Source organism: Phytophthora cinnamomi (assembly GCF_018691715.1).
Source record: "Phytophthora cinnamomi strain GKB4 chromosome Unknown Contig44, whole genome shotgun sequence".
Classification (NCBI taxonomy): Eukaryota; Oomycota; class Peronosporomycetes; order Peronosporales; family Peronosporaceae; genus Phytophthora; species Phytophthora cinnamomi.
The window spans coordinates 829,132-843,937 of NW_027150977.1; the positions used below are offsets into that span (position 1 = coordinate 829,132).

The 14,806-nt window shown below is 50.4% G+C and overlaps 6 protein-coding genes across 6 annotated transcripts; 4 read left to right on the forward strand and 2 right to left on the reverse strand.

Moving 5' to 3' along the window:
- Positions 1 to 735: 735 nt before the first annotated feature.
- On the forward strand, positions 736 to 1,371 carry IUM83_13794 (Histone-lysine N-methyltransferase EZH2; the record flags this gene model as incomplete). Its single annotated transcript, XM_067938493.1, has 1 exon — positions 736 to 1,371. One exon carries the CDS (start codon positions 736 to 738, stop codon positions 1,369 to 1,371), a length of 636 nt encoding a protein of 211 aa, XP_067790705.1.
- A 449-nt stretch (positions 1,372 to 1,820) lies between these two features.
- IUM83_13795 (Histone-lysine N-methyltransferase EZH2) lies at positions 1,821 to 2,804 on the forward strand (the record flags this gene model as incomplete). The annotated part of the gene is made up of 1 exon (XM_067938494.1): positions 1,821 to 2,804. One exon carries the CDS (start codon positions 1,821 to 1,823, stop codon positions 2,802 to 2,804), a length of 984 nt encoding a protein of 327 aa, XP_067790823.1.
- A 1,414-nt stretch (positions 2,805 to 4,218) lies between these two features.
- On the forward strand, positions 4,219 to 6,036 carry IUM83_13796 (uncharacterized protein; the record flags this gene model as incomplete). Its single annotated transcript, XM_067938495.1, has 2 exons — positions 4,219 to 5,151; positions 5,245 to 6,036. 2 exons carry the CDS (start codon positions 4,219 to 4,221, stop codon positions 6,034 to 6,036), a joined length of 1,725 nt encoding a protein of 574 aa, XP_067790821.1.
- Positions 6,037 to 9,576: 3,540 nt separating this feature from the next.
- Positions 9,577 to 9,801, reverse strand: IUM83_13797 (glyceraldehyde-3-phosphate dehydrogenase; the record flags this gene model as incomplete). Its single annotated transcript, XM_067938496.1, has 1 exon — positions 9,577 to 9,801. The coding sequence occupies one exon, from the start codon at positions 9,799 to 9,801 to the stop codon at positions 9,577 to 9,579; it is 225 nt and encodes a 74-aa protein (XP_067790822.1).
- A 263-nt stretch (positions 9,802 to 10,064) lies between these two features.
- Positions 10,065 to 10,502, reverse strand: IUM83_13798 (Glyceraldehyde-3-phosphate dehydrogenase; the record flags this gene model as incomplete). Its single annotated transcript, XM_067938497.1, has 1 exon — positions 10,065 to 10,502. The coding sequence occupies one exon, from the start codon at positions 10,500 to 10,502 to the stop codon at positions 10,065 to 10,067; it is 438 nt and encodes a 145-aa protein (XP_067790688.1).
- Positions 10,503 to 11,942: 1,440 nt separating this feature from the next.
- On the forward strand, positions 11,943 to 12,251 carry IUM83_13799 (uncharacterized protein; the record flags this gene model as incomplete). Its single annotated transcript, XM_067938498.1, has 1 exon — positions 11,943 to 12,251. One exon carries the CDS (start codon positions 11,943 to 11,945, stop codon positions 12,249 to 12,251), a length of 309 nt encoding a protein of 102 aa, XP_067790689.1.
- Positions 12,252 to 14,806: the final 2,555 nt, after the last annotated feature.

Sequence of the window (14,806 nt, forward strand, 5' to 3'; positions counted from 1 at the left end):
TCGCTTGCGCGGGGGGTTCGTGGGTTGGTGTTGTTGTTGTTGTTGTGTTGGTGGGGTATCGACTCGTGCGTATGCGGTCACGTTTCGGAATGAGCTGAGGTTGTCGGGGCTGGCGCGAGCGGGACTGGCGAAGTGAGTTTTTTTAGTGTACTAGTGGAGTTGTCGTACTTGGTTGTTGTCCCCTCCCCCTTAGTAGTGCTCACTAGCTGTGGCGCGTTTCGCATCGCTTAAGGTGGCTGCAGACGTCTCCCATGAAAACGTAGGATATTGTGACAAGTAGTTGTGCAGTAGTTTCTCGAGAAATTGTTAAGGTAAGGAGATTTGAGAAGCATCGATGAAGAACGGAGTGCGGTGGTAATTTTTCTATCTCCAACTACTCATTTTAGTGATGCTTTTTGTTTCCACTTGTTTTCAAAGAAGAAAATATGGCTGGCGTTCTAGTGTTTTCTATCTCTCTCAACTGTACGCATTGGCTCGTATATTTGCACGCATATAAGCCAAAGCATCAATAGCCGTAAAGCAACCAGCCTTTAGACTTTCCGACGCCATGTTTGATAGTATTCAACTCGTACTAGTAAGTTATTGTCGTTGTTGTTGGGGGTTGATCGCTGTCGCACGGCGCAGCAGCCATTATTTTGTGGAAGTTGCTGTGCGGCATGGCTACCCTCGAGACGAAAGACTCATTCTGTAACGCGATCGCAAGAGCAAAAACCGCAACACCGGCCAACACCAAATATGGGTAAGTCCGACACCAGCATCGCCGCCGAATTCTTCAAGCTGGAGCTAGTACTACTCCAGACGGCAGATGATGCAATTCATTGCGTCAAGGCTCTCAAGGACAACCTGACTGAATACGACACTCGCCACGGGCTGCACTTCGCCAACACTTCGAAGTCCTTCATGAGAGGAAACATCCGTGTCGCCAAGGACGCAGCTTCAGATCTCCGGCTTGTGGCTGACCAGGTCGCTAAGAGCAAGTTTCAATCCGATTGGGAAATTGCTGCGGCCCGCAGCAAGATGAACGCTGCCTCGGATGCAATCAAGGGATTGAAAGTGGCGGCTCGCGTCTACGATGAAATGAACGGGAAACCGACGGGTATCACCCGCATCATCGACAACGTGCTGGTCGGGAAATACGACAAAAAGAAAGAGAGCAGCATTCTAGGCACTGCGGACACGCTGGAATTGGTGGTGAAATCGACGCTCCGTGGCTCGTTCGGCGGGTTTTCAGCCTTGAAGCGCCAGATCTCCGTTGCAGAGAAGTCTCTGACACCCTCACTGATTGAACGCGCCAAACAAGCAGTGGAGGACGTCGTGATCAAGTTAAAGGAAAACTCCACCGCGAATCGGAGCGTGAGCATTTTAAACTGAGCGTAGCAAGGATCAGCTTACAAACCTCATGGTGTTTTTCAAATTATCGCGTAAATATATTGGAATTTGACTTGCAAAACCATGCGAGAACTTCTGTTAGTGTTATCAACGAAAGCTTTATGCTGGCAACGGTTGCGACACCGTAGTCATTCGACAACCTGCAGATGCTCTTCGATGGGAGACGTCTGCAGCCACCTTAAGCGACGCGGCACGCGCGACAGCTATAATATAGGATGCAAACTTTCTCCATGTGAATAGTGAGCACTACTGGGGGGGGACAACAACCTAGTACGACAACTCCACTAGTACACTACAATACTCCCTTCACCAGTCCCGCCCGCGCCAGCCCCGACAACCTCAGCTCATTTCGAAACGTGACCGCACGAATCGATACACCACCACCACCACCGATCAAACCAACGAACCCCCCGCGCAAGCGACACTCAGACATGGGCAAATCCAACGACCGCAATGTCACCGCCGAGCAGGAGTTCGCCTCCCTCGAGAAGATGCTCAACCAAACCGCCGACGATGCCGCCAGGTGCCTCAAGCTGCTCAAGAAGAACCTCTCCGAATACGACAGTCGCCACGGCAACCACTTCGTCAACACGGCCACCTCGTACTTGCGGAGCGACATGCGCACGGCCAAGGACACCTCCGCCGACCTCAAGCACGTCGCGCACCAGATCAACAAGAGTCACCAACCGTCCGAGTCCGAGGTCATCTCCGCTCGCAACATGATGGGCGCCACCGCCAAGGCCATGGACGTCTTGAAGACGACGGCGCGCAACTACGACCAGAAGAGCGGCCGCTCCACGGGCGTCAAGGGCGTCATCGGCAACGTCGTCGGTGGCAACGACCACAAGGACAAGGAGGCCAACGCCGGCGGGCTCTTCGGCAACAAGGGCAGCAAGGACGAACACAAAGACGACAAGCACACCGGTTTATTCAACAAGGGTGATAAGCACAAGGACAAGGACAAAGAGTCCAAGGGCGTCGCAGCCCTCTTCGGGAAGAACGACGACAAGGACAAGGAGTCCAAGGGCGGAGGTCTATTCAGCAAGAGCGACAAACACAAGGACGACAAGCACACCGGGCTCTTCGGAAGCAAGGACAAGGATAAGGACGCCAACCACGGCGACGGCCTCCTCGGAAACAAGGGCGACCACTACCACAACCAAGGCGGAGGAGGCATCCTCGCCAGCTCCAACACCGTCGAGGAGCTGGTCAAGGCCACGTTGCGTGACAACTTCAACCTTAGCGCGCTGAGCCACCAGATCACCATCGCCGAGAAGTCTCTGTCGGCGTCGCCGTCCTTCGTGGAGCGCGCCAAGGAGGCGGTGAACGAGGTCAAGGACAAACTCAAGGGAGACAAGTCGAGCAGTCCGACGCACGACGGCCATCACGGCCACAAGCCCGCTGTGACTCCGTAAAACAGCGCGAGATCAACGCACCCGCGCGGACTCGAAATCCATTAGGCGATGATATGCTTCGGAAAGAGATGACAACGCACTGCTAGCTCTCCTGCATTGAAACTTGTCGGCATCAATGAAAAAAATGGAGAAGCGATCTTATGACCTCGTGATCTTACTCGTGATATGCAATGGCTCACTTCTTCAACCTCTTTGGCAGTAGAGCACTCGTGCAGATACCGCTCTATTTAATTCTAGCGTTGCTTTAGAATCTCCAAGACCAGGGACGCATTGGTGATCAGCAAGTCTTGAAACCCTTGCGATTTTGACACGACTTCGAAATTTGCAATGATCATCGCTACACATTCGTTCTGCAGTTCTGCTGCATGGTGTTGATCGGTAAGCTTTAGAATGCCAGCGGCCGTCTCGACGGTCAACGATTGACGAACTTGGTTCGCGCAAAGTAGCTTGAGACTGTCAATTTCGAACTGCGTCCACAATGATCCTAACACCCAAGAAGCATGTGAACAAAAGTCCTTGAGCCAAACGTACCCTATCCGCAGCGACATACAACTCGATCGCAGCTTCACTTGAAATATCGACGTGGTCGCTATACACGTACTCCAGTAGCAACAGGAAAATAGCTCGGCTCATGCCTGTAATTTCAATTGTTGGCGAGGAACTCGCTTGTGTATGCTGCCAAAAATGTCTTGTAAGGCACCATCTTCGAAAGCAAGTTGATTTCTGATTACCTCTGCTTGAATCAGTGTCTTGAAGTATTCCTAGCGCATACACAGATTCTTGTGGCCAAAAACCTCTACACCTTCCACTACAACACAAGAATAAAGTAAGTGTGTGGTTGGGGAAATGCAATCCTGCGTCTCAGCGTACTACGTATATCCATACTATACCATTGAATGTCACGTCACTGAACTTGGATTTGTTTACTAGTGACCGCAGGTAAGAGGCTGATGGAGCCCCTTCAGCAATTGGAAACCTAGCTGTCCCCAGATTGCCACCATTTCTCAACGGAAGCCCCTTATAGCAGAAGCCTACGATCTCGGCTGCCCGTGCTCAAAAGACGATCAATGTGTTGTTGTAGATTCCACCGATAAACCCGCGAGCCAACGCAGGGCTATTGCTAGTAGACGGGAAACCAAGCAATTTGTCACTGTGAACAGCCTTGTTTCTTACCAACGTCCAGCTCGTAAATCCAACTATAAAATACAACAGGATTTCTCGAATCAAAACGACTTTCGAAGATTGCAGACTATGAAGTGAGGAAACCCCATCGGCTACAGGTCAAAAGAGCGTTGGAGACCAGTGAGCGCAAAAGTTGAAGTTGAAGTGCCCTTCTGCGCAACATGATGTACGCCACACAAGTTCTGAGAAAATAAAGATCACTCCCATAACTGATTCGTCTCCATCGCTGCCCATGGCGCACTTCACGCGCGCCTCCCAGGCCCCGCGCCGCTCCCTGACGCTCCCCCGACGCCTCTCCGTCGTCTTCACCTTCGCTTCTGTAGTCCTGTTGTCTCTCTCCGCCGCCGTCGCAGCAGCATCGGACGATCTGTGGACTATTCCGTCTTCAAACCAAATTGCGCAACATCGCGCCCAATTCAAGGCCCGCGTGCTGGACAGCGTCCCAGATCTCGTCCCGGCCGACGTGCAATGCGACAAGACCAAGCACTGTGACCAGAAGGGCGTGTGCGCCATCGTGTGCCAGCGCGGGTCCGTGCAGGTGGCCCAGTGGCTGCAGAAGGCGCTCAAGCTGCAGCGCAAGCTCGCGTACCGCCGCAATTTCTGCTCTGCGGCGCTGCCGGGCACGCACAACTCGGCCATCAATTATGCCGATGGATACGGCGTGGAGGACCACGTGTTTGAGGGCTACCTGCAGTACTTCTCGTGGTTCAAGAAGGGCATGGAGGTGCACACCAACGACCAGCTCTTCTCGCTCACGGACCAGTTGCATCTGGGCGTGAGGTTTATAGAGCTGGACGTGCACTGGTTCGATGGGGATCTGCGCATCGCCCACTGTGGCGGGTTCAAATCCAAGCTACTGGACGGGATGATCGAGGTTTTCAACGAGATCGCCAAGATGCTGGGCACGGACATCGAGTGGGACTCGGAAACTATTGGCTGCAAGCCCAGTCTGAGCAGCATCCCGTCGAAGGAGCAGCGACCGCTGACGGAGGCACTGGAGGAGCTGTCGACGTGGCTGCACGCTCCGGAAAATGCGGATGAGTTCTTGATGGTGTTCTTCGATGACGAGACCGACCTCATGAAGTGGAAGAAAGTGGGCAAGCTGCTGGACTACTTGAAGCAGTACTTCCCCGAGAAGGAGATTCTACACCCGATTGAGTTGGCGGTGGGTTTTGTGTGCCTGTTCTTGTTGTGGTGATGTATTGATGGTTTGGAGAATTTGGACACTGACGTTCTTTAAATTTGATTGTGGCAATAGTACGGCACCAAGTGGCCTACGTTCGAAGAGCTGCTCCGAGTTGGCAAGCGTGTTGTGTTTATGAGTGGCGCGGACTATATGACGTATGGTGAAGAGATCTTGTTCGTCAAGGACAGTGTTTGCAATTGGCAGGAGCCGCCATTACCGCTAGCTCCGTTCCCGGAATGCCGGTTTAACGAGTCACAGACGCATATTGGGGTCCCCGACGAGAACTTCACCATTTTCCGTCCTGAAACTAGCGAGATTGAGTACGGCTTCTTGAATGCCGACGGTCAGATTGGTATCAACAAGAACCTGCTGAATGAGAAGTCTCTCCCAGGTGTGGTGAACTGTGGTGTAAACCTACCGTCGCCGGATAACATCACCCCGAAACGCATGGAGGCCACAATTTGGACTGTGCCAAACGGGCAGGAACTCGATCCCAATAAGTGTGTGGCGCTCATGCGTGATTCTACGACTTGGAGAAGTGTAGATTGCCGAACGGCGAAGTTGGTGCCAGCATGCGTTGATGTGAAGAACCCACGCCACTGGCTGCTTGGAAGTGCACCGGTCGTCGAAGCCGACGCAGCAGCCGCCTGTGCAGCAATTGCCTCGGCAACGATGGAGTTTTCAGTGCCAGCGTCCGGGTATGAGAATGGGCTCGTGCACCATTTATTGACGCAGTCTTCATCAAGCTCTATTGCTGGTGTGTGGTTGGACGTGAAATCGTTTGTATCGCAAGTTTACTCTGTAGAGAATTCCGCCTCAGAAATCAGGGTATCATCAGTCGACGACATTGTGTCTGTGGAGTGAGCCAGCTTGGATTTATCAAGGTGGTATACATGTAGTTCTTGATTTGGAAGCTGCGAAGGATGGAACAGGGCGCTAACGGCTAGGTACAGCTCATATAGGACGTGTGTGGCTTTCAGAAGCACTTGAGGAATCGATACTTTCATTTTATTTCCACAGTGGGAGAATAACGGTCATGGAAGATAGTCGCAGTTATTGACTGTTCAGTCCAAGAAGTACATGTACAGGTATTCTTCGGCGATCTGATCGGCGGCTCTAACAACCTCGGCACACTTGGAATACACCGTAGAGACGTCGCTGGACAAATTGCGCTCCGATCCGTGGTAGCGGATGAGGCAGTCGGTCGGAATGGAGTTCAGCAGGGTCTCCATCGGTTCAATGCATCTCGGTGATCGGCAAAAGAGGAGAAAGTCACGTTCGGAAGCGACGAGTATGTCGAAGAGCGAGTGGATGACTAGTCGAACCCCCGCACTGCATGTGCCGAAGACTTTGTTATCAAGGGCCTTGTTGATGGACTTGCTCACGTCGGCGGTGCACTCTGTGGCGGAACTTGCTACACTTGATACGCTAAACAGCAACAGGAGCGTCGTAGAAATCGTAATGGAGGCGGACATGCGCATGTTGAGACTCAACTTGAGAGCAGTGAGGGGGATCCAGAAAAGTGAGGAGTGGTACAAACACACTGGATTGGATGCTTGTAGTGGGGTTCTACAAAGCCCAAACGTCTGGTAACCGTTCGTTCTCATGTCTGCACAAGTTTTAGACATTCTGAATACAAGATAGTGCACTCTCTGGGAGGTTTAGGATGAACTGGTGAACGCCACAGTGACAAAAAAAAATACCTGAGCCATCGATTTCCTCCGCGCGATGATATCCTGCCTGAGGCAGTTCCTCCTACTTTAATTAAAAAAAGAGGCACTGCCTCACGCTAATGTCAGCCGAGCCAGTGGCGCGACATCGACGTGAGACCAACAGATCGGAAGAGTACTAATTAAGGTAACAGCGTATGTATGCAATTTGTCTGGGGTGGGTTTACATGTGTCGATGTGATTTTATGGAGATACAGTTGGAAATGATGATGATGATGATTTACGTGTTCGCGCGAACGTGTTCGCGCGAACACGTAAAATCATCATCATCATCATTTCCAACTGTATCTAGACTCTGTATAGCCAGGCCTCTCATAATTAGGTAGTGTGTGAAGGGAAAGTGCATAATATATAATCCTATTTTTGCAAAATGCCTAATTCCCGATATGCCTGAAAACACTGCCCTTTCGGGCCATTGAGACTGCTACACATTGCTTCTTCGAATGTGACCCGCCCAGCGGTTATGGCGGAAGATATGGGAGCCACGGGCCCCACTTTTCGATGCTCCCTGGGGTGGAGGCTGTTGATCTTCCCGTCCGACCGCCATATGTCCATGACGAATGGCGTCATCTTCGTGAGGTTCTTCGCATTTTATGGCGCATCTACACAGCTATTGTGTTCTATGGTGTCTCCAGAACGATATCTATTTCCACGGTGTGCGTGCGATCAGCCCAAACATTCCCCGTTTGAGCTGCTCGTTTCAGCTACACTACCTGCATCTCTATCGCCGATCAACCGTTCAATCTTGATAGTGCTGACATCAGGACAGTTTTGCGCCGCCTGGGGTTCCCTGAACCAATTGGTGACGACGTTCAACTCGCAATTACGCGTGTGTGGATACCTCAGCCTTGGGTTTAATTTAGTTTTCACTTAGCCAGCACTACGACAACTCTACCTCCCAATTAATCAACTTCATTCTTCTTCTTCTTAGCACTGCCCTTGTGCAAACTAAAACCACCCCTCTGGAGCAGCGACAAAAATGGATCCCCAAATATGAGGCTGAGTTTGGCCTTCAGTCTTTGGGTTCAAGTGTTGTTGATGGAGAAATTACCGTGGCAAGATGCAAATTCTGTCAAGCGTTTGGCCGCGAAATCGCGCCAGCTGAAGACGTTGCACTGCGTCGTTTGGGCCCGCCGTACCGCCGGCAAAGCGCTGCTGGTTCCTGCGTGAGCAGAAGCACATCCTGCCTGCGATACATGTAACAATTGGAGTGTCCATGTATTTCGCTTTAGTCAGACATGCTACAGCTAATAACTAGTAGATGGTATTCTACTGCCTACGTCCTCCTCCTCGCCCGCACATGCTGCGAGAGATAGATACCGTTCTGCTGAGTCGTGTTGTTCGTGGACTCGGCCACGCGGTCCAGCTCCACCATGCGAGCGAGCAGGTCGTTCGGATGAGCTGCCTGGTAGCTTTACCTACTGTATGCGCTGGATGATGTGAAGGTCGAGCCGGTAGACGCTACTTTTTTTAGGGAGTTCAGCGCCTTGAAGCAAGTCAAGAACCCGCCGAGAACAACTCTAACCAACTATGCAATGGATGGCCAACTCCAGTCGCTGCAGTACTTCAGTTTGCTCGATCTAGCTGAACGCATCGCTAAGAGTCCACGTACCTAAGACAATTCACTTGAATAATATTTACCACCTGCATCCCCGTTTTTATCGAACTACCTAATCAGAATGCCTATTTGAGGTCAAATTAGGTAGGTAGGCATTTCTGCCTAATTTTGAGAGGTCTGTGTATAGCTAAAGTGGCAACATAATACAGTTGGAGAGTACATAGCTATACAATGCAGAGAACACCGGCTATAGTAGTGTTTGGTCACCAACTCCCCAAGCTCTCATATAGATTTACTAGCCGAGCGCCGCCGCTACGCGGCGGTGGGTCTATGGTGGGCCCCAGTTGGGTGGCCCGGCCAAAGCCAAGCAAAAAATGTGCGCTCCGTGGGAATCGAATCGGTGATCTTATACTTGTGGGTTAGTCACAGCACCAAGATTGGTAGTCGGCATTAATACCATTAAGTAAATAGACTTCTTTTTGAATTGGCAAAACCCGTAGACATACTAAACATTCATAGTCACAATGATCCAAACATTCTTCACTCCGTTCTTTATATATATCAGGTGTCTAGGAGTATCGTTAAGAGTTCAGGTCACGTATACTAACTCGAAGTACTGTGTATCGCGCACACACAGCCGAATCCGTAACGTATAATACCGAATCGTACGCGATAGAGTGTTTAAACACCATGTGAATGCGTTCTACAGTACGATACTTGATTGCATGTTTAGGCAAGCACATAGATCGAGATAGCTATTTTAGACTCAATTGCCAGCTTTAGACCTGAAACAAACGCGGCGGTGCTTCTAAGATACCAGGCGTAGCAAAATTTTGAGTCATTTCCTGTTTAGGCAACCCAGACCCGTACTGCCATGCCTACTAACCGTTACTGCCTCTAATTTTCCTAGATTTTCAGAATACTCTTTCAAAAGTGTCTGACAACATTTTGACAACAAAAACGAATGCCGCTAACACTATATATTTGTATTTTACGCCTTCGTTCTTATATTTGCCACCCCTCTATGCGTAATTTTTCACAGCTCCGTCAATTATGCTCCGATGTTAAGGTCCACCACCGACACGTTGGGCGTCGGCACGCGGAACGCCATGCCCGTCAGTGTGTCGTTCGCCATGGCAGCACCTTGCCCACGACCTTGGCGGCGTCCGTCGTCGACGGGAAGATGTTCTGGCCGCAGCCACGGGCGCCGCGCCAGTCCTTGTCGCCCTTCGCCGGGCCGTCCACGGGCAGCTGCGTCGCCGTCGTCGCGTGTGCAGTCGTCATCAAACCCTCCACGATGCGGAACTTGTCTTGATCACCTTGGCCAGCGGTGCCAGGCAGTTGGTCGTGCACGACGCGTTCGACACCACGTGTAACGCACAGCGTTATATATTACTGGTTTCGTAATTTATATTTGTTGTGGTACGTATTACACGGGACGGATTACGGGACGACGTACGGGACGAAGTTTACGGGTGACCCGTCAAATAACAATTGTGTTCAACAAGGAGAGTGAGTACTAGTCTAGGTACAAGAGACTACGGACTTTAAGTTATTAATACAATATCACTTTTCTTTTTGCCCTTTACGAGCCCAAGTGTCGACTACATCACACCACGGGCCCCGAACCGTCCGACACCACGGGCGCCGAGCCGTCGTGGTTCACGCCCATCACCTATATGGGCGTGGCGTCCTTGGGCGGCACAGAGATCACCGCACCACCTTCTTGCAGCCGCCTTCCTGGCCTTCTCCGTCGTGAACTCTCCCGTCGACTCGCACACGTACGTGGCACCTGCCTTGCCCCACGGGATCTCCGACGGATTGCGCGCCGCGAACACGTGGATCACCTGGTCGTTTACCACCATCTTGCCGACCTTGGTCTCCACGGAGCCGTCGAACTTGCCGTGCGTCGAGTCGTACTTGAACAGATACGCCATGTACTCCAGCTCCATGAACAGGTCATTGATGGCCACCACCTCGGTCTTGGGTTCTCGATGGCGGCGCGGCACACGAGGCGGCCGAAGCCGTTGCGACTTGCTCAGGCTCTGCACAAGCCACGCCTCGCGTCTCCCACCTCAGGCAGCTCATTGCTGATCATCAAAGGAACACGAGTGGCGGGCTACATCAACGTCCGTACCGAGCGAGAGGTAAATTGCCCAAACAGCTGAACCATTTCGCAAAATGTTGTCCGCAGACCATAAAAATATGGTGACCATTTCGGTCGAAAAATTCCGGCCAAAAAGCTAATGCTGAGCTCCACCCCCACCCCCACCCACACACATTAGGTTTACAAGTATTATGCTTTGCAATGCGTTTGTCGTTTTCACCTAGTGTTTTGCCCGAGTTATAATATCTGGCGCCCGATATAAAAACAGATGGCCATTAAATCCTCCAAGTTATAATCGCCAGCCTCGATATCGATATCGATTTACGCTATCTGTGGTCGAATTGCCGATCCAAAAACGCAATTCGGGCCGATTTATTTTAAATCGCGATGGCTGTGTACGGATTATAATGCCGCTGTATATATACAAAATATGCAATTGGACACTTACATCTGGACACTTGACGAGTGGTCGGCAGATCGCACTGCTGATCTGTCGAAGCACCGCAGTTTCCGAAAACCTTCACCTTGCACAAGTGCAGCATGTACTCTCTCGACTACCGTTGGCGAGCCATTTCTCTTATGCATGTGTATGGAATATGTATGCAGATGTTAGCGATATATTTGGGCCTAACGTGCGAACACTGCAACGTTGGTACAAGTTGTTTTTGACCGATGGTGTGGTTGACGAAGGAGGTCGAACTAATCGCTCGTCGCGTTGGCCGAACGACGTGTTCGAAAGTACGTGAAAGCCCACCCTACATTTTATTTAGAGGAGCTACAGCAGTTCATACGAAACGCTTTTCCTAAAGTAAAATGGTAGCGTAGTATCGACATGCGGTCTTACATGGCGGAGTGCAGCTTTCGCGACAGACAAGCGGAAAGCCCAGCGATACAGGAGCCGCTAGTGCACTCACAAACGAAGCTAACGAGCCATCAAACACGTCCAACAGAGCCGTATCGGAGTAGCAGTGGCCGGCGACGTTACCTCGGTGTCCTGAGAACCAACGATGCGCCCGTTATATTTAGTAGGAAGAGGTGGTGCGACTTACCTACACCTGGAGGTCGATTTACTACCATGTCGCATGTTTATGTCTTCGAATTATTTTATCTCAGAGATCGATCTAAGCCCTAAATCCGAGCGACAAAATATCTGCAAACCACAATACATGTACTACTAGTAGTACAGACAGGGGCGTGAATAAGGAACGGGTGTCATCCTATAACCTTAAAAACCTAATATTATGCAATTCTAGAGGGAAGAACTTGAAGCACTGACATCGCCATTGGCCAGCTGAGCTGCTGGCAGAGCTGGGTTTTGAATCTGGGCGGGAAATTCGAATTTGACACGAACAAGATGGAGCGGCAAGCACGGAGAATGCGCCTCACCAAGCAGCAACAGCTCGACCTCTGTGCAATGCGCACCCGCGAGCCAACGTGGAGCCTCGCGACGCTAGGAGAATGGGCTCGGGAGATGTTTGCGCTGGACAAGGCGCCGGGCAAATCGTCCGTCAAGATGATCCTGGACAACGAGAGCTCGCTCAAGCGACCAAGGTGTGATCGCGTGGATCAAGCGGCGTGTACTGCAAGACTGCGGCGAAGAGGCAGTCTGGAGACTGTGCTGCGAGCTGGACCCCTTTGTAATCGAGACATCGGACGCAGTCACGTGGTGCAGCAACGCGTGTAATGCGCTGGACACCGACATCATCAAGTCTTGTTGGCGCCACGCGTGGACCGGACACAGATTAGTGACATAATTAACTAAATCAAGTATTTTGTCCCATCAATGGCAATTTATGCCCTCTAATTGGCTCATACCACTTGAAAGTTGTTATATATCAGGCGTTCCTTATTCACGCCCTCGTCTGTATTCCGTTTTACGCCGAATTCGACGGAACGACCGATTATGCAGTGGCTCTAGATACCTTCAGTTTATCAGTGTTTCCAAACTACATCCTCTTTCGGGAACGTAATTCATTCCGTTACCGCATCGCCCCTGTCCTAAGCGAACTGCAATGTATGCAGTTTACGGTACATCTGTTGCCAAGTCTCAGAATTAAATGATAAAAAGTAAAAGTTATAATAATTATTGGTATTTTGGACCAATCAAAAAGTATGGACGCGGCGGGAATTGAAACCGCGTCCATCCGCATAAAATTGCGGCGCTCTTTCCCAATTGAGCTACGTGTCCAAGCTCGCTTGGTTACCTTCGCAATTAAGTCTCATCAAAGTAATGTGTTGTATTGTGCATCTAGAAAAACTCATCGTGGGAGCTGCTGGAATAATCATCATCACTACAAACCTGTTTTCCTGCTGCAATTTGGGTAGAAGAGTGCAATAGTTTCGTTTACAGAATAGCCAGCAGCCAGGAATTCGAGAAGACGGCGCTTGTGCGCATAGTCGACTGCAATGCGGGTGTAGCGCTTTGGTTTTTTGCCGGTTCCTGTGGTGCGTGGTCTACCCATAGCACTTTGAACACTGAGACCGAATGGCTGGTGGCAGCCTATAATTAGCTGGTCAACATGGAATTTTAACTACAGACATGCGGTGTCAATGCATTGTTTTCATTGGCTAAAATAAAAATTCGCTTAGGACAAATCTTCGCTTAGGACAGGGGCGATGCGGTACTGTGTGCGTCACCCGGGGATTCTGCATTGGTAGGCTTTGGGATTACGTTTCGCACTGTGATTATGTAGCTTTCGCCCTCTACCTAATAGTACACGCGACCAGCTATCATTTCCGTACCAACCTGAGAGACACCAAGTCGCCACCGCATCGCTAACATGTCAAGAACCCACAAGACAGCCCTGTGCAGCGTGCCGGAGTGCAGGAAACTGGCCCTCCAAGGCAACGTCTGCAAGGCGCATGGTGGTGGCAGGCGTTGCTCCTATCCGCTTTGCCACAAGTTCGCCCAAACCAAAGGTTTGTGCGTTGCACATGGAGGCGGACGTCGCTGTGCATTCGACGGTTGCCTCAAGCTTAGCCAGTGTGCTGGGTTCTGTAGCGCACACGGAGGTGGTTGCCGATGCAAAGTTCCCGGTTGCAAGAAATTCGTCCAGGCGCAAGGTTACTGCAGAACACACGGAAGACAGTTCTTGTCTACCGCCACCGTGAAGCGAAAGTCAACCAAGTCGAAGTTCTCCGCGGATTCCGCTATGAATGTACGCAGCGTTGATCGGCAGCAGCGGGTTGCAATAAAATGCACCAGCAGCTCCACGTCGCTGCCACTTACAGCCCATTATACCTCGCCTGGGTGGAGCAGTACTGGGAAATGGATCTACGAGTTGCCGTTGTCGCACCCAGTGTCTGCTGTGGATTCGAGAGCTGTTGAAACTAGTGGCGAACTGGGTTACGACGACAAAATGGTATTCCCACCGTACTACCCTCGCTTTGTTGGTGACATAAGAGGATGGTGACCAAGCGGATTATAGTGGGAACTACATACGAGTAGTAATTCTTAGAATATTACTCCGGCGTTTTTTTTTCTAACGGTAATTTACCAACAAGAACGATCCTGGAACGTTCTTTCCAACCAGACGCTATTTCGTCGACAGCACCGCTAACCACCCTCTGGTGCGAACGAGGCCTCCTCCACACCTCCAAGCACCACAGAAAGGATTACGATAGCTAGGAGTAAATGGAAAATGTATTAAAAGCAATGCATCAATTTTCGCTCAGATGATGCTCGTACAACTCGTCCCCGGAAGTAAACTCGCTGTCTAGCGAGTCACTTTCAATATCAAAAGTGGTACCTAAAGATAGGTACTTTCAAAGTGATACGCAAAGATTGCAACAAATGACTCGCAACTTTATTTTGATCCTGACAAATATAAAGTTAGTAATATAGTAACATGGCGTATTCTCCTGAGCAATACCAGGCTAACAAAGAGCGCATTAAGGCAGCGCAGAAGCGCTATTACGAGCGCACGCGCGAAGCTCGCTTAGCTTATCAAAAAGGCTACGACGACAAGAATCGAGAGAATATTCGAGAACGCAAACGAAAGTCTAAGGTCGAACCTAACCAAAACGAACTTACTGAGAAAACCGAACTTAGTTAATTAATTATTTTTTCTCTCACATAAAAAAGTCAATACTGATATAGACATGACTGATATATAAAGTCGATTGATCCTGATACAAGATCCAAATTTTATAAAGTCAGCCCCACGGAAAAATATAGACACTGATATATAACGATGTTCGCATACGAGCTTGAAGGACTAAAACGATTAAATATTCGAG